The sequence below is a fragment of the Scleropages formosus genome, chromosome 7, assembly GCF_900964775.1.
Source record: "Scleropages formosus chromosome 7, fSclFor1.1, whole genome shotgun sequence".
NCBI lineage: Eukaryota > Metazoa > Chordata > Actinopteri > Osteoglossiformes > Osteoglossidae > Scleropages > Scleropages formosus.
The window spans coordinates 15623724-15650071 of record NC_041812.1 but is presented as its reverse complement, the minus strand read 5'-3'; the positions used below and the strand labels follow the sequence as shown (position 1 = coordinate 15650071).

The 26348-nt window shown below is 38.8% G+C and overlaps 1 protein-coding gene across 2 annotated transcripts in view; it reads right to left on the bottom strand.

The window, feature by feature from the left end:
- Positions 1-26348, bottom strand: part of LOC108926537 (NT-3 growth factor receptor-like) — a 154113-nt gene that overhangs the window by 73291 nt on the left and 54474 nt on the right. The window contains exons 4-11 of one of the 2 annotated variants that reach the window (XM_018739265.2): positions 21684-21752; positions 10773-10927; positions 10536-10678; positions 9952-10093; positions 5621-5926; positions 5360-5365; positions 3843-3895; positions 2384-2486 (exon numbers count right to left, since the gene is read on the bottom strand). In XM_018739265.2, the coding sequence (XP_018594781.1) occupies positions 2384-2486; positions 3843-3895; positions 5360-5365; positions 5621-5926; positions 9952-10093; positions 10536-10678; positions 10773-10927; positions 21684-21752 (977 nt within the window). The remainder of the gene's footprint in view (positions 1-2383; positions 2487-3842; positions 3896-5359; positions 5366-5620; positions 5927-9951; positions 10094-10535; positions 10679-10772; positions 10928-21683; positions 21753-26348) is intronic. The other variant, XM_018739266.2, reaches the window with a different exon arrangement.

The window sequence follows — 26348 nt, the reverse complement described above, 5'->3', positions numbered from 1 at the left end:
TGTCCTGTCCTGGATGTGTCCCTCCCCCTTTGGCCCTGTGCCTTGTGTTGCCGGGTTAGGCTCCGGCTCACCAGGACCAGCGGTTCTAGACGTTAGTTGGTTTATTTCTAAAATCTCTTAAAATGGAATGATCCCTTCATGAAAAAGTTCTCAAAAAATGAAGGCATTCACTATTCTACAACAGCATGTGGTAAAGGAAAAATTATCAAACTATCATATTACTTGTAAAGAAGTAAAATAGACTATTACTGTGTAATGTGAAATATCTGAAGTGGGAGGAAGTTAGAATTTCAAAGTTTTATGAAAACCAAAAACGAATATTTTCTGTAACATCCAAGTAGACCCAACAATGGCTAAAAGAATTGTTATAGCATGGTCTGTAAATACAGCAATTTGGTGTAGCATTAAGAGCGCAATTCATCATGTAATACTAGAGTTATTGATATTTTTCTTCTGGACCATACGAATACCTAATGCACTCTGAATACTGAAATGTCCAGATTGTGAAAGTTCCAAGAAGGCAGAACACCGTACAAGAAAAAAAAAAAAAAACTGAAAGGTGTGACATTTTTAACGTTTTTAACCCTCAAAGGCTGGTCACAGTGTTACAATGACAAGTTTGAACTCCACATGTGCGAGAGTCCTACAAATCCTCTCCTCTGGCTGACTGTTTGACGCCACTCAGCCTCGTTCCCATAGTGACAGCCGCAGGCAAGAGTAGTCCATAGGGAGAGGCAGTTGTGCCTGTTTCCATTATGCATCCTTTGCACACTTCTAGCCTGGCACAGTCACCTCTGTTCATAATGGCCCTGAATGCAGAATCCCAATCAGAGAATCACTCGACCATAAATAACGCAACCCTGTTGTTGGACGGCAAAACCCATCTCTACATTTGGAGCACAAAAATTAATTCGGCACACAATGGTAGTTCAGAATATTGCATGCAACCTTCAAGCCCTATCCTCTTCCTCCAAGCATGGCAGCTACAAAGAGGGCTTCTAAGACTTCCGTTAACTGTTGGCTACCTACTAAGCTACATTCAAAGAGGCTTAAAGCAGCTGATAAACAGCTTCAAGGAGCTCTCAGATAGTTGCTGTTTATTGAGAAACAGAACTTATCACTTACATTTCAATATTGCACATCTACAGTTTTTACACCCTAAACAGCCTTTAGATAAGCTCTATTCTCCCTAAAATGCTACCATCTTCATCCTCTTCAGATGTTAAATTCTTACTTGTGACATCTTCCCAGATTTTGTGCCCAGTGGGAAGGGACACAAAACATTGCATGAAAACGATAGTCAGACCCCTTGAAAATCTCAGGCCCTGTTTTCACATTACTCTCCTTCCTTGTTGTCTTTTAGTTGTTCATCTGATGATGACATTGGTTTAATCTGCTTTTAATTGACTTTTTTAAAAAGACTGAGAGTGTTTCCTGCTGTTGAGAAAGAGGAAAGACTGTAGTGTTTTTCTTTTTTCTCCATTTCTCTGAGAATGGAGGAGGGGCGGTGTCAAATAAAGGAGAACCCCGTGGGAACAGGAGTGAAACGGAGAAAGTCAATGAAGATGGCAGGATGCCAAGGCAAACACACACAGGCAGCACTGTACGTATTCACTTAGAAGACAACGGGCAACACCAAAGGCCTCAGAGTCTTCAAATGCTGTTAACACCCAGCCCAGGAGCCACTCTGCTCTCCTACTGATGTGTAAAGACCAATAGGGATTGAGGAGAAAAGTGCATTAGACAGACCCTTTTGTGTCTCATTCACTCACTTTCAGTAAGCAAATCTGACAAATCTAAGTAAATCTCAAAGAAAAACAGCAACCAATATGTGGACTCAGACAAAAATGTTGGGTTTGCTGACATAAACACCAACAATAAAAATTTATGAAGCTGATGGAGTGATAGCCCTGGCCATTCATTCCATGGCCCTATAACATCCCAAAACTGCAACAACAGCTCAACTCCCACATTATGCAAGACAACAGCTCCTAAGTGCTAGAGGTTCAACAACATCAGATACTAGTGGATTCAAATAAGTTTTGCACAGACACAGTTAAAAATTTTGAAACTGCAGAAGCCACAGCTTCACCAAGCTGGATTAATTCCTTCTACAAATTCCCAATATGATTGACATTCCAAGAGTTTGCCATCCTATTCTCAGTGTAGTTGACAAGATTCTAGACACGAATCTAGGATCTTTTCAGGGTAATATACATAACACCCAGTTTTACCATATAAAGAAATCCATGTTAAAAGGTGTAGAGTAATTCAAACTTAATCATTTTAATATGCCACCTGTGTCACCAGCAATGCAAATACATTGACTAATTCAGCATTGCAGACAATGGTGGAATCTCATCAAGACATAAAATTCACCTACCTTTCATCCCAAATTTGGACCGTCGACCATATTTGTTAATAAGAACAAATAGAAGGACCAGTAGCACACAGGCAAACCCAGCAAGGCCAACAGCAATGGTCACCTGCAGAACAGGGAGATGAGCACATCAGAAACATCCAGTTGAAGCAATGAAAAAATGCAATGGTGCTTCACATGGTTTCCAGAAGCTGTGTCAATATGGACATCTAGTCCAACATAGCTTCCTTGCTAAATGCAGAATGTCAAGGCAACGAACGAAATGGATATTCTAGGTTTGTAGGCATGAGTACTTCAGAAAGATGCTTGAGGTTCAGAACTGAAAGCCAACAGACAAAGAACAAGGTAAAAGGAATCCTCTTTGATTCAGAGAACAGAGCAAGTGTTTCTAAAGTATTTACGTTTACTCATTTAGCTGACATTTTTCTCCAAAGCAACTTACAATATTAAGGTACTTACAACTATCGACCCATTTATGCACGTGGAAAATTTTTTACTGGAGCAATTGAAGGTAAGTACCTTGCTCAAGAGTACTACAGCCAGAAGTAGGAATCAAACCTGCAACCTATGGCTCCAAAGACAGCAACTCCAACCACTACACTACCAGCTACCTGTTTTACAAGGGCTTTTGAACAGTGTTTTAAAAGCAGCTTTATGGGTTTTAAAGTGGTCTGGGATTGTAATGGGTATAACCAGTTGAAGTACACTATTAAGTACTGAAAATATAAAATCTGCTCTGGGACAGCTTTTCATTGACAACCTCTCCCCAAAAGATTGTTCTATCAGCCAGACTTGAATAAACATTTGTGTATTCTCATGAAAAACATTGTGGATAATAATGCAACCTTTGTAGTAAAATGTCCCAGTTTTTTATGTTTTTTTCCCCACATTTGTCGAGGTTTCTGCTATATATTCATGAGTTGAGCAAGGATGATGCACATGAGATGCTTTTTTATTAAGCCACAGAGGACTGGGAAAGGCAGAGAGGGGTTTTTGAATTCAAATATGAAAGGCAGAGTGGAGAACCCAAAACACATCTTCATCACATCCAAAAAAAAAAAAAAAAAAAAAAAACTTTCTGCACAACACTGACAATTTCATGCTTTTAATTTCTTCATAAATGAAGACAAAGAAAGCACTGAATACAATTATTTCATGCAGAGACTTTCATGTAATTAAGACTGGGGAGCAATAGAAAATGTGCAAAATCCCCAACCAAATGCTTGCTTCTCCATTAAAATCATAAAATGAGGCAATAATTTCTATATAGACAATCACAACACACAGCTGGGACATTTTGTAGAAGTTGAAGAACAGAGAAGCAAATGTTAGTATCCATAAGAAAGTGAATTAAAGTATCTCATATGATTTTTGTTTTAAAATTATTGAGGCACTCGTTGACCTGCGAGGCCCATGATGCATAAACAGTCCATAGATGGAATCCGCTGATTTAGAAACCCACCCCAAATGTATCCTCATCAGATCTGCGTGAGATGCTGGAGGGAGTGACAAGCTCTGTAACAAACCAAAATGAGAGGAAAACTTGTAAGAAAACTTTTCTCTGATTGCAGGTATGCGTCAAAAACAGAAAGAACTCTTTGTTGAAGGATGCGGTGAATATTAAAACTTAAGTGGATCATTCAAATGATTTACTCTATTATCAGTTTCAAGTATGTGTATATATTTTTTCTCTTCTTTTTTAACGTAGAAATGAAAATACAACATGAATTCATGTCACAAGATAGTATCCTGACTGCAGCTGTAATCTGCAGTGAACTTGTTTAAACACTGTGCTGGATGTGCATGTAAAAATACATATATACCCTGTCACACACACACACAGACACACACATAAGCATACAGTCTTTTCATTTTCATTTTTAGCTAAGGAAACATTGCATTTGTGCTTTGAGGTATTAAGTGTGAAGTAAGAAGCCACGGTACTTGAGATCAGAGAGCAATTGCAGCCCGACTAATTAGTCCATGGCAATGGAACTGCCACAGGCATGGCTGTACGGCAGAAGCCCCCCTCCCCGTACTTCACTCGGCAATAATTAGCATCACTCCAACGCTTCCATTGAACTTTGGGTTTCCCCTCAAGGAGCTGCAGCAACAGCTAGGTTCTGGTTTCTATGTCTTCCTTTCCCCATTTCTTCAGCAAGACTTTGGGTAAATCCAGAAAAATGCAGAAGTGTCTCTCATGAGCCCCCTGCTCAGCCCCCTGATATAGATGTGGATGTGACAGGTGGGTGCAACAGGTGGAAACATAGGAGAATGTTCCTCAGGGCCTCTCTTTATTTTATGCTTCCATTTCCATGACAAGCATGATAGTCCAACTGATCATTTTCGGCATCCGTCCTCCTCCTTAAGGGTAAAAAATCTATCTCGATGGTTCTAGCTGCGAATTACAGAGCTTCCAGCTATACTCTTTATCCATTTGTAAAGTTGTGCCTTTATTGGAGCGATTCAGGTTAAGTACCTTGCTCAAGGGTACAACAACAATAGATCCAGGGACTTGCACCACAATAGATTTAGATAAGAGTTCAGGCGCTTTACTACAAATCTACCGAGATTAATGAAAATGAAAAAGGAACGTGATAAAGGTTATGCAAAGCCCTGTCTTTCAAATTAGCTGACCAGTGCAGATGAAACCCTATGTCAGAAGCCTGTAGGGCAGATGAATTCATTCCCTCCAAAAAGTAACCTGAAATGGTAATCCAGAAATGAGAGCTTTGGCATGTTTAACATGATTCCAACTGATGTGTCTCCAAAACTTCAGTTTCCGTATTTTCTTGTTTGAAATTCAAAATTCAGTTCTTCTGGGATATCGATGATTAAGAAAGTTCCAAAAAAAAAGGCAGAAAATTCAGTTTGGTTTTACAACTTCAGACAATTCTTCTTACTTGAAAGCACAATCCATGTAAAATGTAATAAATATTCTTACAGTTCACATATAGATCAGCCAGTTTCAGCTCTTACCATCTTCTGGAAAGAAAAGGAAAGAGACAAACTGATCAAAACCAGAACAATGAGAAATTAAATTAAAGAAATGCACAATGCACTCAGCTTATATAATAAAATATTATCTACGAAATAACAAAATTATAAAAGCTGAACAAGCTTTTGTCTTTTTTTTTCATGTAAAATGTTCTATGTTGTAAAACTTTCCTTCTTGTAAAATGTTTCGGTATACCACACTATTTGTGAATCTGTGAATTATTTCTGGTGATCATTACATACCAAATCCAGGAGGAAAAGGTGTGGGCAGGAAGTGCCCATACACAGTCTTGACTGCAGTGCCTAGGAAGTTGCTGGCCACCAGTGTATAGTTGCCATTGTTGTGGTGCGTGGGATTCTTGAACGTTAGGCAGCCCTCTAGATAATCCTGGAAGGTGTCCATCTCTGTGCGGATGTATTCACTCTGCGGGATCTCCTTGTCCTTGTAGATCCAGCGTAGGGTTGGGTGGGGATATCCCTGCACCGTGAACTCAATGCATGTGTCGTGCCTCCGCTCTGGCTCATCCAGCTTCACAATGACAGGCGGGACTGTCAAAGAAGTGGGAAACAATATCAGCACAGTGTCTTTCCCAAAACAAACTACCTTTGTCGTTACTGGCCTTCTGTTTTTTTTCTGGATATCTCTGCTAGTGCCACATTTTTTGGGATGCACACTTATCAATGACCCGGAATTCATGGGGTACCCCTTCCAAAATGTCTGCAACAGTGGACTTTTGTCCGTGGCAGTTCTCAAATCACAAGGCTCCTTGGTGAGTTTAGCTCTTTGCCACAGTCCCTTTGATTGTTGTCTGTGTCACACATCTTGTAATTTAAATAAACGTTGTTAAACTTAACTGCTTGTTTGTTTGTATTATTCTACCCTCAATCAGTATATTTCTCAGGTCAAGCTATAGAGGCATTCATAGGCATGATGTTCTTCATGAGTAGAAGAGAGAGGGCCACTAACTTGCTGAGGGCTGACCCCAAGCAAACACATACTGTATTCTCTGAAGATCTCATATCAGAATCAGCAATATCCTAAGACACAACCGTGCACAACTATACCTCATCAGCCATCACATTAGGTTCTACTCATCCGAAACCATGGGATCACCACAGTGCCATGCATGTTTGATGAACAAGCCAATCTTTAAGTAATTTGAGTGATTAAACAAGTATGAAATCAGCGGCCAGTGCAATAACTAGTCTCAACCCAATTTCGCATTCAAAATGGAAACTCATGGGAGTTTTGTTGATTAATTAATTTCTAGATGACAGGATGTTTTTTACTTGCTCATATATTTCCACGTATTAATGTCAGATTTTCGTTTGATTGGATTTTAATGAAACACTCATGCAAATTACATTTTTCCAGTTGTTCTTGTGTGATCTGCAATGAAAAAAATTTAAAAAGGCGATTCACCTCATGCTGTATATTATTTGTAGTCCACATTTTTTAGCTCCATCTTTACTGTATAATAGGTTAATTTGTGTTGCATATGCCTTTGGATGAAATAAACACATCAGTTATTAAAATCAGAGTTGGTCACACACAAAACATAAAGTACCTGAACAATTCCTTCTAAAGTGAGACTGACTTTCACTTTTGAGGGTGTAGGTATAAACACAATGTGGATATATCAATGCAGAGATTTGCATATTCTGCACAGTTACAGCAAAGAAAAGGTCAAAAGGTCAAGTATGGTTTTGTTTTTAAAGACAAAGCATAACATGAGTTTGTTCTTGTCAGTTTCTGATACAGAAAAAAGAGCTGAACCATAGTAATCATTAAAACATATCTTCTTAAGAGTAGAAGTCTAAATAAGAAATGTCCGTCTCTTCACTCCTTCCCCTGTTTTGCAAAGGGAAAGGTCCGCCCACGGAAGACTAGACGGATGATGCGTGTTTGTCATCGGCAGGCCAGACAGTCTCACCTTCCCCTTTTCCTGGCTCACATCTCCATAAGGACTATGATTCGCTGAAATCTGCAGCTATGGTCTCTCTCTCTCTCTCTCTCTCTCACTAGGCCCCACACATTCTTTCTCATGCACATGCAGACACACTTTTACTTCCGCTTCTCCTCTTGGATGTGTAATTCTGATCATAGTCTCACATGAAGTCAATTTATATTGGATATGAAGAGAATTGTGTTACCCTATTGTCGGACAACACAGCTCTCACTGAATGTAAACATATCCGTAGCAAATGCATTTGTACTACTATGTAATTTTATCCAATTGACAGCTACAAGGTAATCTAACAACTGTCTCTTTCATCAGCGGATAAAATAAATACCATTGGGAGTTAGAGGTAGCCCCTTTCTATCTACAGTACAAAAAAAAATTAGTGAAGGCATGAAAACATCATTTGTCCTTTCAAACGTTAATTGTATTATGATGAAATGCACCATCAAAAGCACAGAAATTATTTGACTGTCTGATACGTAAGACATTAGTAGCTATCACACACACACACACACACAGACTGAAACCACTTGTCCCGAGCAGGCTTGCAACGAGCCAGAGCCTAACCCGGCAACACAGAGCACAAGGCTGTACGGGAAGGGGACACACCCAGGACGGGATGCCAGTCCATCGCAGGGCACCCCAAGCAGGACTCGAACCCCAGATAAGAAAAGTGTCTAATGAAATAACATTAACTGAAAAGATTTTATTTGGAAGAGCACGAAAAGCAGACATAATAGAAACCTGGAAATACAACACTGACTACTAAAGGAGACTAAAATACATTAAAAAAATTACATTATACGTATGGCTAACCACACTCACACACACACACACACACACACACAGTCTGAAACCGCTTATCCCGAGCGGGGTCGCGGCAAGCCAGAGCCTAACCCGGCAACACGGCGTAGGGCTGGAGGGGGAGGGGACACACCCAGGACAGAATGCCACTCAATCGCAAGGCACCCCGAGCGGGACTCGAACCCCAAACCCACCAGTGAGCAGGCATAGGTGCCACCGCACCCCCCTTTATGGCTAACCATTTGTTTTCAATGTATTTTAATTATAAAAACTACATCTCAATGTAAATTTCTTTCAATTCTTATATAAATATATACTGGTATATAAATAAAACGTAAAAGCAAATGTACAAAGTGTCTTTTTTCAATTTCCTCATCAATTTTCTCCAAACAGAAATATTCTGTACCACTTCTACTATCAGAAGCTTCTGAAAAAAACCCTTCCTTTGCTGTAGAATTTTCATTGCTGCAAATTATGCAAACTGATGAAAACATGAACAAATTATTCTTCCAGAAAATCTTTGCTCAACACCTTTGACACCAGTTCAGCTAATTATTTTTTTTTAACAACCTTAGATGAAGTTCTATCTCACCAAGATTCTGGGATATAAGCTGAACCTGTGGAAATTCAAAATATTTTGAAAGTATCTTTTTTTGGTTTTTGCTTCATGGATCCTATCCTTTAAACTATAACTCTTGATTTAATCACTCAATCAAATTATTTCTGCCTTTTAATATACATATAAATAAAATAAATAGCATAACAATCACGAGAAAAAACCTGGCATGTTGAATTTCAAAGGTGATGCATGTAAATTAAAAACTATATTCTTGTGATGTTTGTATTACTTTATGTCTGTAAAATTAGTCAGTTCAGTTAGGTGTTTATGACACGGAGTTCATGAGAAGGAATGATAACAGTCCCATCATTACATTTGGTTTGTCAGCAGGTGGTACATTGTGGCCAGACATCAACACAGCGATGTAAAACTCTTTGTTAACTACCGCAAAATGACTTTGAAGCAACATAAAATTGCTTCCTTATTTTACTGCCATTTAGTCTAACTAATCACTACAGCTGTTTTGTCTGTTCTAAGGCACTGTGAAGGAAACCAGGCAGCTGCTGGCCTGAGGTAATATTATGGGGGAAGTTTGGATTCTGAAGAATGTGATGTAAAACATAAACAATATAAACAAGCAATTTTCCCACACCAGGGGGCTAGATAAACAGGAGAGATTTCCATGAGTGTTCCCAAGCATTGGGCCAAGGACACTGTTAAAGTTTTATATTAAAATATCTGTAAATATGTAAAAAGGTTCAGCTGTTAAGAAATTATAATATAGAAAATAAATTCAAAATTAATTTCTATAGACAAACACATTATAGGATTAACTATGAAACTATATCACATTTAGGCAAACTGAGTCAGGACATTCCCAGACTTTGCACTCTGTAGCACATGTGATTCTGTGCGATGTACATTTGATACATTTTGAAGTGTGAGATACAAATCCGGAATCACAGCTACATTTTCCTAGCTTCACTATGTATAGAACACAGGTATTTTCACAATGGCTTAAATGTGTGGTGGTTCTGTTAATTATAGGATTCAGGTCTCTTTAATGCTTGTTTGGGCCTTAAATACACATTCAGGACATCCATCCAAAAAATAAAACTGTGACGGTACTTAACATACAAAAAAAACTACTTTGCTTTTTGACTTGATAGTTTTCCACCAACCACTGAAAGAATTTGTTGCTTCATCAGTAAATACCACCACATCAGTAAGAGCCAACAAGGACTTACACTGCACAGCCAGCTGAATCGAGGCGTTCGTCATCCCCACTACATTCTCTGCTATACAGGTCAACATGAAGCCATTGTCATCACGGCTGACATTGACCAGTGTCAGGTTGAGGGAATGGACATTGGGCCAGTAGACATTTGACTGCAAAGCAAAAAAGGAGAAAGAGGCAAACAACACTGGCAGTATCTGCTTTTGTCAGCTGTAGTAGAATTATAATTAATGCTACCGCTGTAATGTCAAAATATTTATGGTTAAGTTTTAACTTTGGGGCCTGAAGAATAGTTTCAAGAAAAATTGGGTGCAGTGGTTGACAAGGAATAATTTACATTTATTTACTTAGCTGATGCTTTGAGCCAAGATTACTTACAATGTTAAGTACACTGTACACAGCTATTACAGTTATTTTACCATTTGTACAGCAAAGGTAACTTGTATTAAAACAATTCAGGGTAGGTGCATTGCTCAGGGGTACTATACTAGAAGCTGGGATTCAAGTCTGGGAAATTCAGTTACTAACCACTGCATTATATGCTTCCTCAAAGTGAAGTAGAAATGGAGCACCTTTCCCTTTTCACCGACTAACCTGGTGCGTGTTGATGGAGTGGAGGCCACTAACTGTCCAGTCCACCTCAGGGAGGGGTGTCCCTGAGCCATTGCAAGTGAAGGTCACATTATCACCCTCTGTTAGAGTCAGGTTGCTGTGGGTTACACTAATTTCGGGGAGGTCTGGGCATGGATACAGAAAAGAGCATGTGACTATAGCATCAAGAGCTGCAACTCTGGTGATTAAAATGAAAAATAGATTCCAGAGTCCTCCTACCACACTGAGAGATGTTCATCAGATGAAGTGGGATTTTGGAGACCCCATCATTGCAGTAGAGCTGCTGGCTCTGAAGACCAGCTTCACCCCTTTGCTGCCACAGTTGAATCCAGCGAATGGCGCAGTCACAATTAAACACTACTTCATCCAACCGCCTAAGGGAAAAAAAAAAATCAATAAACATCATACAAATCTGCAGCAAAAAATTATCATTTTTTCTAGAAAGAAAAAACTATATTTGACAGATCATCTGGGGCAATAAGCTACTAACATTGAATATATGCCCATGATAAACTACATAAACCATAAGAATATATAAACAATTGACATACATGAATTTTATGTTGTATAGTAAAGCTTTAATAAATTTTTCACTTATTTCCAACTGTATTTATAATACATTTTAAAAATTTTGAATGGTAAGCAGGGGAACAGTTCGAACTTCTGGGCTCTCAATAAGAATATATATCCCCTCAGATCTCTCCTGGAACCCCTGGGTTGTAATATTGCTCAGATCCCTCTTGAAGGAAAAAGCTGCTATATAAATTAATAATTTGCTTGGGATTCCCCTCTACAGATATGGGCCCCTGGAATCATCACCACCATTTACCCCTCAACCAACGGTCCTAATGGTAGGTTGAGGAAGACTTTCAGACAATAATTGGTCATTTCACTGACACACAATACGTGTGAATAATGCAACCAATAATTAGAGGTTGAAATAAGTCAAAAACATAAACAAAAAGCCAGTACAGGTTAACTGATTGAAACACTGAAATTGAAACAGTCAATCTGAACAGTGGAAAGATTTTCTTTCCTTTATTGATTTTCTATAACAACATCTAATAAAAAATAAATAAATAAGGTAGAGAGGAGACATTAGGAAAGAATGAGCTTTTAAATGCACCACAAGCCCATAGAGTCTTTTTCTTTTGCCACAGCTTTTGATAATCCACTGGGATTTTTTAGCTCATCAACGGGTGCAATGCACCATAGGTTGTCATGGGACTATTTGGTGTTTTCAAATATTGATCTGATGACATGCTGTGAAACAGAATTAGTGCTCAAAGCAATCTGACAGACGGCCGTTTTCACACACCAACCCGTTTTTAATTCCATTCACACACCTCAACAAAAAATGTTTTGCTCCAGCTCCAACTGGCCCACATGAGAAAATCAATCAGAACAACTTCTCTTCTTCTTCTTTTGGATATTGTTCAACTTAATGCGATTTTTATCCTCACGGGGGCAGAAGATTTCCTTGGAGTCAATTCTGAAGCTACTGCTAACTTACTGTTCACCAAAGTCCCATGGGGTACACAAATATTTGTTTTTGTTGAAGGAAACCTTGAAAATATTATTCCATACATTTCACAGCACCCCGTTCAAAACAGCATTTATATATTATTTTCTATCATATTAAGTTTACATTACTATTTCACATTACTATTATTTATTTAGTTCATTTAGCTGAAAGCTGTGCACAGTAATTAATGACACAGACATGTTAAATGAAAGGCCCAGCAAGGCCTTCCAGCAAATAATCAGAAAAACATACTTAATCTCAAGTGCTTCAGGAAAATTTAGTATCTAATTGTAAAATCGGTAAAAGTAATTTAAATGAGTAAAACTGAGAGTCCGTTTGAGGGGAGGCAACAAAATACTAATATACTGCATTTTACACATTTATTAAATAAGATGTTATTATGCTTATTTAATGTTAAGTAGCATTTATTCATTCTTCATGATCCTATTACTATGTGTTTTGTAAATGTACAGATATGAGACATGCCGTGCGGAGTAACAGAAGCAGGTACAGAGGCAGCAGTCCACTGGGCATGTTCAGAAACATGCAGCCATGAAACAGCAGACCCTTTCTTCTCCTTTCTTTTGGTGTTACTGAGTCTTCCCTGTTTGACAACAGTCACTATTGTGCGAAAGCGAGGAGAGGACAAAATTGCAGGTCGAAGTGGGTGGCACCTTGGTTGGTTAAACAAAAGACTTCCAGATGCTGTGTTTTCAGGTTTGAAGTTCTGCCTGGGTGCTCACAGCATGAAATGGTCTGAGACATAGTGCTCCATTTGTCTGCTTGTTTGAGTGGGATAACACTACCTGTTTACACAATCTGGCTTAAGGTACAAACAACAGAGGACGCATCTGTTATAGGCCACGTGGAAGGAAAGAAACCATGAAAACTGAACCACTCAGCCAGGGGAGCTTCATTAAAGAAATGGTTCTTGCATTAAAAGCCAAATAAGTGTAATGTTACGTGGCAAACACTTCCTAACCAGCAATCGCTTCCTCTCAGGAAGCTGCAGTTTTGAAATCGGCCCCAGCTATGTTTGTGTTGTTTGCTTGTTCTCGATTTCTAAATGTGAGAGTTATTAAGGTATCCCAGTCCCTGCAACATTCCAGAATCATCTGTGCAGATACAGGTGTGGCTGTGTGTGTTTGTGGCACTCTACTGGACATCCAGGGTGTAGTAACCTTAAATCCTAAGCTCCCCAAAACTGACTAATTATGATCATTATGACATTAAATGGATAAGCATTTATTCGAATGGAGAAAGCCATAAGGTTATTCCTCTTCATATCTGCAACCATGCACCCAAAGTAATATCTTTCATAGTAAAAAAGAAAAGTAACAAGGAAAACAAAATAACTGAAAAACTGATTGAAAATGCCACAGTATGTTCAAAATCCAGATTAAAAACTTCCGACTTGCAATATTTTTTTAACATCCCTGAAAAAAATGTCTTCATTACATGGCGAGCATCTTAAGCCATCTTAAAATGCTGCAATGCAAATACAACATTAAAAGAATGAAAAAAGTGTCTGCTAAATGAATAAATGTAAATGTAAGTGTAAAACAACCTAAGTTAAACACTTGCTATCTATGAAATCAAATATGCACAATATACACAGGGCTTCTAACTGTAATATGCCAGGACAATTTTATAATAAATAAATTACATTTACAATTAAAAATATTTCTGATGTACAACTGACTCCTGTCAAGCTTTTGACTCTTGACAATGTCACTCTAAGATCTGCATTTGCTCTAATTAATCTGTTTATATGTGCTTTTGGTAATGTGGGGAAAAAACATCTAATTACCCCTTCAGGAGTTCAAGGTAATGGGTATATATGAAAACACAAGGGAGAACTATGTCCGCCAAGGTGAGGCTTGCTAATTTGGAAAACGTTTTTCTAAAAACAAAATTTGAATGTCTGTGTATCATAAACCACCTCATAAGTCCACATGGTCATGTGAATGATAATGGCACGGTGAAATGGAAGAAAATTTTAATGATCTGGGTAACAAAGTGAAATGCATTTTTGGGAATAAAGAGAAGTGTTAAGGTTAGATTAGTGGGCTTTGCCTATTTGTACAACTTTTCACTTTGCCACAAAATGTATCTGGTTTACATCTTACCAGACTTCTAAATCAAAGAGTCCATTCACAAAAAAGTTTGTGTGAAGTATGCAGAGCTCAAAAAACAACATATCAGACCCTGTGTTACCTAACTTCATAGCAGCTGTGTCATTTATGTTACCTATAAATTACTGAGAGGTTAATTGTTATGTGGGGGGTGCAGTGGCGCAGTGGGTTGAACTGGGTCCTGCTCTCCAGTGGGTCTGGGGTTCGAGTCCTGCTTGGGGTGCCTTGCGGTGGACTGGCGTCCCATCCTGGGTGTGTCCCCTCCCCCTCCAGCCTTATGCCCTGTGTTGCCATGTTAAGCTCTGGCTCCCCGTGACCCTATATGAGACAAGCGGTTCAGGCGGTGTGTGTGTTAGTGTTAGTGTTATTTGTTATGCGAGTCTCATAGTGCTTAACTAGCAAGTATGACCTTGAGGTCACAGAGGGTTGCCCCCACACATGAGTAATGGGGTCCAAAAATCAGTACAGAGCTTTCACCAAGGAATGTAAGAGAGAGGTTAATATCCTGCTGAGACGATAGGAAATTTTATGCAGATGAACAGATTAGCCGATTTAAAATAAAAAATTTAAAAAAAAAAAACACCAAAACCCTTCTGGCTAAAACCTTTGATTATTGCAGCAGTAATCGTATAACGCAGGCAAGGCTTACTTCAGATTAAGGAATAAAATAAATATTGGCAGCGCTGTTCTAACAGGAGCATTGTATGGCATCAGACTCGCCATGCTTACTGCACTGTTATGGCACTATTGGTGCCTGCATGACAAACAACCAGTAATATTTCAGAAAAGAGAGTCATAATGTTAGGGACTTATGAGGAAATAATGTGCAGAGGCAGAACTGAGACTGCATTAAAGATCCTGCACTCTCTCTCTCTCTCTCTCCCAGCAAGGTAAGCAATGAAAGTTTACTGCATTGGACTGGCTGGGAAATTTATCCTAACTGAGTAGTCAGTGCGAGGTCAAACATACCCAAAGGGCAGAGCTAAAAACAGTGAAAACACCTGCCTTCTGAAGATAAAATCAGCCCATCACACACTGCTTACATTTTTCGTTTTTCTGAGGAAGTGGTTCTCTATGAAAAGGAATAAGTTGTACTTGCACTGAGTTTTAATTCACCCTGGTATGAGAGTTATAGCTGTTCCCAGCACACTATGGCTCATTCTAGGCCAACAGAAGCAGACTGCAAAATCCATCACAAATCACATTAAATCTGTCTGAAACACAGGCAACATCATCGTAACATTATCATGTTTCTCCTCGTCTTACTAACAAATATCATATGCATATATTAAAAAACATAGCAAAGACAAAAATACACAGAGAAACACTTTCACACAAATACAGACATGCCTTGATTTATGAAATTAATCCATCCCAGAAAAACACTGCAGATACCAAATTTTCATATACCAAGAGCCTACTAATTATTTTAAACTGGAAAAAAAAATGCATTTCCAACCAATCCAAAACCGCAGATGTACTTCCCCAAATATCACTAAAACACTGAAAAACAGGTTCAGTTTTATCTTAAATGCTATCTTTGAACACTGAAGCATCAGTCACATCTAATCAAAGGTGTAGGTTACTTACTGTAATACAGGTTAGTGTATGTGTTTGTGAAATAGCAATGCATGTAACAGCTACTGTTCATAACATGTGGTCTGTTAAAATTTTTTTTGTTTTTGTCAATAAAAACTGAACATGATCTGTTCATTCGAAGAACAGAAAACATAAAAATGTAAAAAGTGCCAGTGCTTTCATGAACATATAAAATTGTAAACAAAACATTAATTTATTATAACTGATGCATTAAATAAAGATACTATAGAAACTTAAATATTCCAGTATTCGAAGAACAACAGCATTTGTCATCTACAGTTGATCTCATTCACCTATTCATAAATGATGAATGCATTCAATTTCGTGTTTCTATTGATGCACATGTCATTGTTCCACTATTGTAATTAAGAGGCTTATCATTTAAGATTTCATTCTGTGACTAATGACTGTAACTATTTAGACTTTCTGTATCTCACTCTGCATCTCATTAAATTGTCAAAGTAATAAATTAAAATCCTATTTTGCTTAAACTTGATTCCCATCTTTCCTTTGTTGTCTTACTGCCCATTTTTCTGCATACTTTATTAGACTGATTGGCCATTCAATTGTTTTTTTTTTCTCTTTTTAAACTTGGCTGGTTTAAGCTATAGAAAGTAAATTAACCAATATCACTTCCAGCCTGTCTTTAACATTTAACAAGCTGGACGTAATTCATTTCACTTCTAAAAAAACACGGCACCTCATTGTTAAATGGTGTTCATAGCAGGTGTTTTGTATAAATACTGAAATTTCCCTGTATTTTCCTTCTTTATTGATTACAGTAGGAAAGCATTTATATTTATGTTGCATTTTCAAGTGCCAGACTAAGATTTTGCGGGCTGTTTGCCGCCAGTATTTCAGAACACTTGCAGCATTCAGATTTAGAGAAGAACCTTGCAAATACTGCAGTAATGCAAAGAAACACTATATAAGTACAACAGGCATACATCTCAGTTGGCAGCTTATTTCAAAATGTAAAGTCTTATATATACCTCTGTGCTGTTCGCAAACATTTCCAGTGCACACTTGCAGTGTCAAAGTCATTCTTCTCTTAACCTAATACAATAATACTGAAAGTGATATTCTGTATTTCCATGTTTCAAAGGTATAAGACCACTCATCCACCAGAAAACATGAGTCGTCTGGTTTTCAAAGAGTAGCATTATAAAAAAGTGAGCAGAGTAGTAGGAATGTGGTTGGCAGGCTATCCTGACAGATACAAAAAAATAAAAAAGCAAGGAAGCAAGCGCATATTTGTGCCACTACTACAAATAATGTTGTATCATATCACCTCTAAGCAGTCTCAGCTGATTTGCCATTTACCAGCTTTCACTTCGATATCAGTCACAATACTGTGTTGGGCTCACTGCGCATCACTTACCCTGCCAGAAGGGCTAAAGGACATGTCCAAGAAAAGGTCAGACGGCAGTTTTCAAGCACTATAAATTTCTGAATGAAGGCCACACCTTGTTCTGGAGCGCTACAGCTTTAAAATTCCATACTTTCAAAAGGGAAACTCTGCATAAGAAAACAGCTAACTGCAGGTCAGCAACAATAAAATTATAAATATAAATATATTAGTCTAATGTATAGATATATAATGTTATTAGATATGTTATTTCAGAAAGACAGGTTTCATATATATGGTCGATGTATGTAAGGTAATTATCATCAAAAGTGTAATTTTGCCAATTTTAATTGCATCAGGAAGATCATTACATTTTGATTAAGCAATCAGTAAACAGTTTGTGCCTAGAATATTCATTATTTAGTTTGCTCAGCTACCAAAAAGTAGTGTGGAAAGCGTTATCAGTGAAATGTTGAAGAAGGATAAATGTTACTGTTAACAAGAACCATAAAGTCATGCAGCAGTGCATGGAAGGCAGCATAAACCGAAAGCTTTTCCATCATCACACTGATACACTGATAAATGCCTTTGAATTGCCTGTGGATAGAGATCAATGAAACTCTTGGGTTTTGGTTCATTTATTTATCTTTTTTAATGTTTCGCCCAGTTTAGAACAGGATTGGAAAGCTTACAGCAGAAGTTGAATAATCAGACACTTGACTGATTTTTAAAAATGTAAAAAAAAAAAAAAAACTCACACCTTCTACTACTTACTTTTGGCAGATGGTCGATTTAACTTTTTCAAAGAATGCAAGTCAGTAAACAGCAGGAAGTATATGTTATCTCACCTGAGCTTTCCCATTTTCACAAACAGCTATTATAGTTTGAACAAATAAAGCTTTGGATTACCCATATTCCCAGAGAGATAAGAACACATCACTGGGCCCCAATCCCCAGCAAAACTTCCTTGAGTGCTTGTCTTGTATGCCTTTAACAAACTGCTTTCCAGAGAAGTTTACTCAATTTTAAAAGTTTTAAAACTATATTTTCACAACTGCAGTTAATTTATACAGTTCTTTTTTTTTCTGACCAAACCAATAATGTAATGCAGTATCGTTTATTCCTTACTCAGTGACTTTTTGGTAGCAAAATTTAAACAAGTGATGTTTACAATTCACATTCAACAGCAGGATCCTTGGTGAGGTTCTTCGCCATAACCTGTGCGTCTGCCATCTGTACACTAACAGTATACACGACAATGAACTGTAAAATCAGTATGAATGGAACACATTTACAAGCTGTATCAAAAAAAAAAAATCAGGCAAAACACTTAGCTGACAAATGACTCCATTGCAGGTGCACTATACAAACTCAGCATGGCAGATGGAGCGGATGGTGATCTAGACATTTTGGCTTTACAGATCGATACTGAGTGCATTATTCAAGATATTCTTCATTTTCCTGGATGATTCATACAGAGCTGATATCGTCAACTGCAGGAGGGAAATGAAAATCAATTCTAATACACCTGGAATTGACAGGATTCTTACAAACACACACACACACACACACACACACACACACACACACACACACACACACACAAATACATACATAGACAAAAATGTTGTAGACTTTTCCCGTTTACTAGGTAAAATATATATAAATTACAGTATAAGTCAGTCGCCCTTTCCTTATAGTACATCTCACTCTCTGTGGTAGTATTCCAAGATGTCTAATGATTTACATTTACTTATTTAGCAGACTCTTTTCTCCAAAGCAACTTCCAATGGATACTACATAATGTTATCAGCCCACACACCTTATTCACCAAGGTGACTTACACTGCTAGATACACTACTTACACTGGGTCACTCATCCATACATCAGTGGAACACACACACTGTGACACTCACACACCATGGGAGAACCTGAACTGCATGTCTTTGGACTGTGGGAGGAAACCGGAGCACCCAAAGGGAACCCACACAGACATGGGGAGAACATGCAAACTCCACACAGACTGAGCGGGGATTAAACCCACATCCTAGTGACTTCATGATGAAAACATTTTTCAAAGAATACTTTCAATAATTTTGTAGAATATTAGCAATATGATTTATTTATTTAGGGGGTTTTTTGCAGCCTTATATCTCTCTGCAACTTCATCCTGTTCACACTGGAAGACTGCACTCACCCCCAGTGTCTCCTTCTTTCTAGTGGACCTCCACCCCCCACCCCCGCTTTATATCTCAGTGCAGTAAAGCAGCTAATTTGTACTGCCATGTCTGAGTGAAGGAGCCTATTTAGGGAGACAGAGACTGGAAGGGCTTCTCTGTTCAAGTCTTTTGATAAGGCAGACAGTTGGATGGAAGTTGCCAGTACGCAGGGGGGTACAACCCCACTCACGATTATCACTACCCATGCTGCAGAGGTGTGACCCAATATCTTTTCACCTGATGCCTTAAAATATGCGATAAGGAGAGGGGGAGAATTAATCAGAGGGGGTTATATTTTATTACAGTATTTAGCATAAAAGAAGCTTACTTTGGCAAGGGAAATGTGCACATTTAAACTGCACTCTACATACCCACAGCATGTCTACTGTCAGTCATCCAACAGTAGGCCTTCATTTAAACCGAAAACAATTGCTCATTTTATAGCTTTTTTCTTTTTTGAACTGTCAAACCAAATATCAAATCGCAAATGTGCAGTGGGGCCTCAGAAATAGCTGACAGGTCACAAGAACACTGCATTTCAATATACACACGATACACCACACAGTTTGTTTAGCTATAAAATCTACTCGCAGCACTGTTAACATGTAAGTCTCAAAGAGGCTGGGCTCATCCTGAAAACGGTCTTTTTTGCAAATGGAAACAGCATGTATTCAGTCAATGTGATCTCCCTTTATTGGGGGGTGCGGTGGGTTGGGCCGCAGTCCTGCTCTCCGGTGGGTCTGGGGTTCGAGTCCCGCTTGGGGTGCTTTGCAATGGACTGGTGTCCCGTCCTGGGTGTGTTCCCTCCCCCCTCTGGCCTTACGCCCTGTGTTACTGGGTAGGCTCTGGTTCCCTGCGACCCCATGTGGGACAGGTGGTTCTGAAAGTGTGTGTGTGTGTGTGTGTGTGTGTGTGTGAGATCTCCCTTTATGTTAACATATTTGTTAGTGCTGATGACAGGTTATCATCAACTCACTGCATGTTCATTTAATACTCACAGATTCACCACAATAAGCATTTGTCGCATTGTGCGTTAGAGATCACCTTTCAGCACTTCTGCACTTCCGAAGGCTCACATGGAGAAATGTGATGAATGTTAATGCCCAAACTGGCTGCAATTCACATCTCTGTGCCTTGGTAATGTGGATCATGCCACACACATTAGAACCTCTATTTTCACTACTGATGTACATACTGCACGTGTTTATACCCAATTGTGCTGCACCGCTTTGTTTAACCTTTAAGTTCACGGTCATGGATGGAACCCATCCACTTATCAGACAGGATTAATTTGGGCAAACAAAGGCAGATAAACACGTACATTTATAGAAAATCATTTCACACTTTTTTTAAACACGGATATTTGTACCTCTATGACTTACATTCAGCGTCTCTTTCAAATTCCATCTAATGCTTCACTGATTTATTGCATTAAAAGAAGAGGAGCTGAGAGTCAAACAAGGGGTGCCCTGGTGCTCCTGTACATAATGCTTAGGCAAGCTTGGCGCTGAACTGAGACTTTACGGGTGTAACTATAAAACAGCACTAGGTGAAAATTAATTATCCTTCACTGTGGATCTCCATATGTTCTTGAGGGAAATGTGTTTCTGCACAGCAGTGCTATTGACCCAGAATGGATGCCTGGGGCCAGACCCCCTCCAGGACAACATGGATGCGAACACTACCTCTCCCATCTTTGGCAGGGAGGGCAGGGCAACCCTGCAAGGAGGATGACTCCTCTCAAAGGAGCTGTCCTGCTTTCTGGCTAAAAATAGCACATCAGTGTGGACTGCTGGTAAAAATACATGCTCCTTTCCTGCCAACAAGATGATGGGACATCAAATAAGCATGTGGCATTTTGAAGTGAATGCATCAGGTAATATAACAATAAGGAGCCTTGAAACTGGCAGTACGTCATACAGTGGAAAAAAAAATAATAATTACTGGTCAGACAGAAACTGGAAGCACCTCAAGATTGCCCCGTACACATTAAGACACATTATTAAAAGGGTCAGTTTCTCTGGAAATTTGCTTTTACAAAATCTCAGCAATTACGTCAGGGAAAACAGATATTTTAACCCCTTCCCAAAGCAAACAGATTTAATTCAAGAAAAGCTATCACACCTCACACCAATTTAGTAGTGAAATATAGTGCAGTGATAAATTCTAAATATTTTTGGAGATAATTATTTATGGATGATAAATAGGTAAACAAGCAAGAGAGAATTGTGATTTTAACTTTTTCAAATTTCCAAAAAGCAAACTAGGTTTGCTTGCTTGCAGTGTTAATTGTGGCAAACTTACAGCTCAGTGAGTTGCAGGTTCTGGAACAGCTGCCAGGAGAGCGTGGACAGGGGGTTTCTCGACAAATTTCTGCGGGGAGAAAAGAGGGCGAGAGTAAATTAAATAGTGCAGGCCTCTGCGTGACAAGCAGATGGAGGAAACAAAATCAGAACAACACCAACTGACAACAAACCAAGGGGATAAGAGCCGCTTCAGGGAACTGTGTGGCTCCGCAGATTCAATAAGGAAACTTGGTCATTTTTTAAGGCAACAAATTCAATACATCCACTGAAAGCCTAAGGTCTTAAAAGCCACAAAATTCAATACAGAGGAATACTCTGAGAGCCAGACGTGGTGCTTAACCAATACACCAGTTTGAGCAGTCAGACCCCTTCATGTAATCATTGCTCTTAAATGAGATATTAATTTCATTCAGACATTTCCAGAGGTGAAGGCCCATCTTTGTTTACTTGGAGTACCAGTTTTGTTTAGATGATATAATTATTGAATCAAGGCCACTTACACAGGACTGGGATAAATCCCAAACACAAAGTGTTCCACCAGAATAGGAATAACTCTAGCTCAAGGAATGATAGTGACAACAATGGCAATAATAACTGTAACATTGGTGTCACTGTCACATGCATACAAGTTATAAGGTTGCAGTATCAAAAAGCACATGGTGTTTTTTGGGGTTGCAGCCCACCCCTCCTCCCCTCACCTTGACATCTGCTGTCAGCGCTCACCCGGGGTGAAACACGAGACCATGGGCCCCACTAGCAGTGCTCATTATCGATATTTATTGAATACATCGGATCACTTAATACCCTGACACTGCTCTTGTTAGATCCTATCAGTGCCAGCCGACAGATAATCAATGTCTTCCATTATCCTTTATTACGCTTCATTCTGCCCTGGGGACAGCTGGATTCTGGCGACTCCATGGAGCACTACTCATCTGTGACCCCACCTAACCTCTGAATGCTGTCATCAGGGTAGAAAGAGATCTTACAGCACACAGAAATTTTGGGCTGTCACTTCTGTTTTGTAGTGTATACAGGCTGAACTTTTTACTGCTCCCATTAGTCTTCAGCAGATCTGCATATTCAGAGTAATGTAAAAGCTCTCTTTGTAATATAGATTGAGATATCTCAAATATACTAAAACTTTCTTACATATATATTTATTCATTTAGCAAGACACTTTTCTCCAAAGCATCATACATCTCAGTTTTCCATTAACAGGAAGACTGTGCAGCTGTGGAGCCACCTCCCCATCAAGGAACAAGAACCTATGCATCAGCATTGGTGGCAGTAATTTGTATGCTGGTTATTATAAAAGGCAAACTCATATATAGTAAAAATACAGTCTGTCACTGAATTTTTATACAAAAGGAAAATTTAGGATTTTTCCCCCATTCACAGCCTTGAAGTTCAAGGTAACATGGTAGAAAACCATTCAGAGCAATATTTCTGTTTCTACTGTGCTTTATCACACAGCCGTACAGATACAATACAGAGAAAACTAGTCGGCCAACCTTTTCCTCCACAGATGCAGTCCTTGAAATGAGTCCATTTCCATGGCGACAGAGGCTCATGGACACTTATCCCTTTCTATTACCTGGGCAAGGAACAATAACTGAACAAAGTACCACAGCTTCCCTGGCCTTAGTCCCACCTCCCTGAAATATAGATTGTGATGACTTTGGAGCACTACACGTCTCATCCCCTGGAACGCAGTAATTACTTCATTAAACTGGTAATGGGAATATTAAACTTGTGCCCACGGTGATTTAAGGCACTGTTTTTCTTTTCCCTAGTCATTTCTGGCACAGAAAGATGGAAACCATTGTTGGAGGTCCACCCAGGAACATGGAGGCAAAACCAAAACTAGACAAAATAGTGACCTAGAGATTAGTTTCTCATATCTGTGACAACAATGGACCATACTTGCAGGACTTGAAATCAAGTGAGCATTTATGGTTTGTTTTGAGAACTATAGCAATGATCTTGTGCAAAGCATCACATCACAGTAATCAGGAAAATTTTGTCCTTGGACCTTCTGACATGCACAATGAGTATCTCAGGAAAATACTCCAAGGCAGAAAAAAGTAAAATAAAACTGATCAGTTGAACAAACTACTGTAAAACTTCTCAAAAAGTGATTTTCCAAGAAGTTCATAGCACACTGTTCCATGTTGTCAGAGGACTACGTGATTATGTTTAAACTTAAACATACGGGCATGTGAAATGTAAAATTAGTACATTAAAAAAAAAAACCTTCCACTCTAAAATAGCATTTCTCAAAATATATTTTTTATGAGTTTTAAAATTAATTCTATGTTCAGAATGCCTATGCCACTCTTAATATCTGTGACAAAAGTCTAACATTATCACCACTATTATAAATGATAGCTAAGGTTCCTATAAAGAAGATTAATTGTGTGGTGAACACTGAAAATGAAGGAAATAATGAAAAATTCAAAACTAGGATCTGCGGTCACACCTCAAAAATGGCAGCGGAACTAATTTGAAAACATTGACTCATTTGTGGAAATGAGGAGACCAGTGCTCCCCGATTGCTGCACAGAATGAATCAGTCATCAAAATGTCAGGATGTAAAAAAATGAAAGGTGTCATAAGGGGCTGCACATCGTTGTATGTGCCTGTGCATGCGTTTGTACCTATTTGCATTAGAATTTGAGCCTGTCTGTTGGTTATGCGCACAGGTTCACGCGCATATCGAATGTGTGACTGTGTGGGTGTCTCACTGAAGATGCTACAGGTGAGATAGGTACAGAAGGAGGGGTAGCGCAAGTAGGTTGTGGGAGGGGATAATGAGCTTCATTAGCATAAAGAAGGAAATTTTCCAGTCTGTGTGAAAGAGTCATTAGAGCTTGAGCAGCCAGCACACATCAACATGCCTTCGTCACCTTCCTTTTTAATCACTGCTTTGCATTAGTTACGTTCATCAGATTGGAGCAGTGATCATGAAGAACGCCTGGGTGCGGCAGCTGCAGTTAACAAACAGTAGCAGGATGGAGAGAGGAGATTAGGCCTGGGGGAAATCACCTAGCAAAATTAAGGGCTTTGGAGTATCCCACATGGCTTTTGTATGGGTTCTTCTGCAACATCTTGTATGTGGAAGAGGTTCAAAGTGGGCCATCTCCAAAGAGGAAGAGGTAGCGAAATTGGGGGGTCAGGACTTCTTTTCACAGTAACCAAGTCCTGCCTTCCTTTCACCATGCTCATGGAAAGTGTCCTTTAGAAAGGTCATCCTTTACTGTAGTGCGTAGAAATGTCAGCTAAAATTGGATAGAGGGTGTGAGTTTCTGCGAGAGTGTGCACTTCAGGCAAGGGGTGGGAAAATAAACAAACAGAAAACATCCATCAAATGAACGAGCAGCCCAAACACAAAGGGCGTGTCATTATTAAACCTGAAAAATTAGTCATCTAGAAAATGAATCAATGCATGAACACGTCTAAAGATTTGAATATGTGAAGTATAACACCTTGCAATGATGGCATTACCTATCTCCAGAAAATCTCTAGTCTTCAGTGTCATTCTAATCTTCAGTGTCATTACGCCGCACCTTCACTCTTCTAAGTTAAAAACACAATATTCAGTGTTTATGGTAATCAGTGGAATTATCACTATTTTTTCCTTAGACATATTTATTAAAACCCACTTACAATTTACCCATTTTATAGAAATCAAATACCTTTACAAAAGGCACTATACAGGGACACTTCTGAGACCTTCAGTTTAAAAGTCTGTATCTGTATTAGTCACTATACTTCACACTGCTCACTGTTTTAATGTGGGTTATCAGTTTTGGATTTGCATTTTAATCTTCAGATTTTTTTTACATCTTTCGTTCAGATTCAGTAGTTTCAGAAGAAATACTGACCTTCCACTGAGACTGCGGTAGATTCAGCAAAGCAAATGCTACATATTGTGAAACTGTAAGTAGCGTGAACATGGACTTGGAGTTATTTATGTAATGTATGTACTTTACATTGGTACATACATTAGTCTTTTATTATACAAATGGACAAAAAGTCTTATTAAGAAGAAACACAACTAATGAAAAATGGAGTATAATTAACTGATATTTTAACAAGTATATATACTCTCCAAACCTCCACGTTAGGTAACTTCTTTTCTCTCTGACAGTCATTTCAACCATGTGTCTTCAGGCTAGTTGCCTCATACACCAGTCCTAATCTCACACTGTAAACTGAAGCAACTTGTCTTAATTACTCAGAAGAACTAGCACAGAGTAGATAGTGAGTATATTGCTCATCATTTTCAACCTCACCCAATGCCACAGTCCTCCCAGCACACAGCAGATAACCTATTAGTTCCACTCAAGCTTTACATGTACATTTTTCCAAAATATGAAGTTGGTCTGCTGTTTAATGTAACCCACCCTTCCATTTTCCCAAGGGTTTTTAATTCCTGACCAGATGTGTTTAGTCAAAATATATGTGAAGACAAAATGTACTTGTTTCTGGTTTGAAAGTGAATTTCAGGCAGGTGTAAGAAAAATTTCCCAGGTCTTGTGATTAAAAGAGAGAAAACTATTGGAGTCAAACTATCAAGTGCAGTGTGTGCCATTAGAGACTGTCATTAATGACAAAAAAATTGGGAAGAGAATGGAGAAAGATCTCCCATCCAGTAACC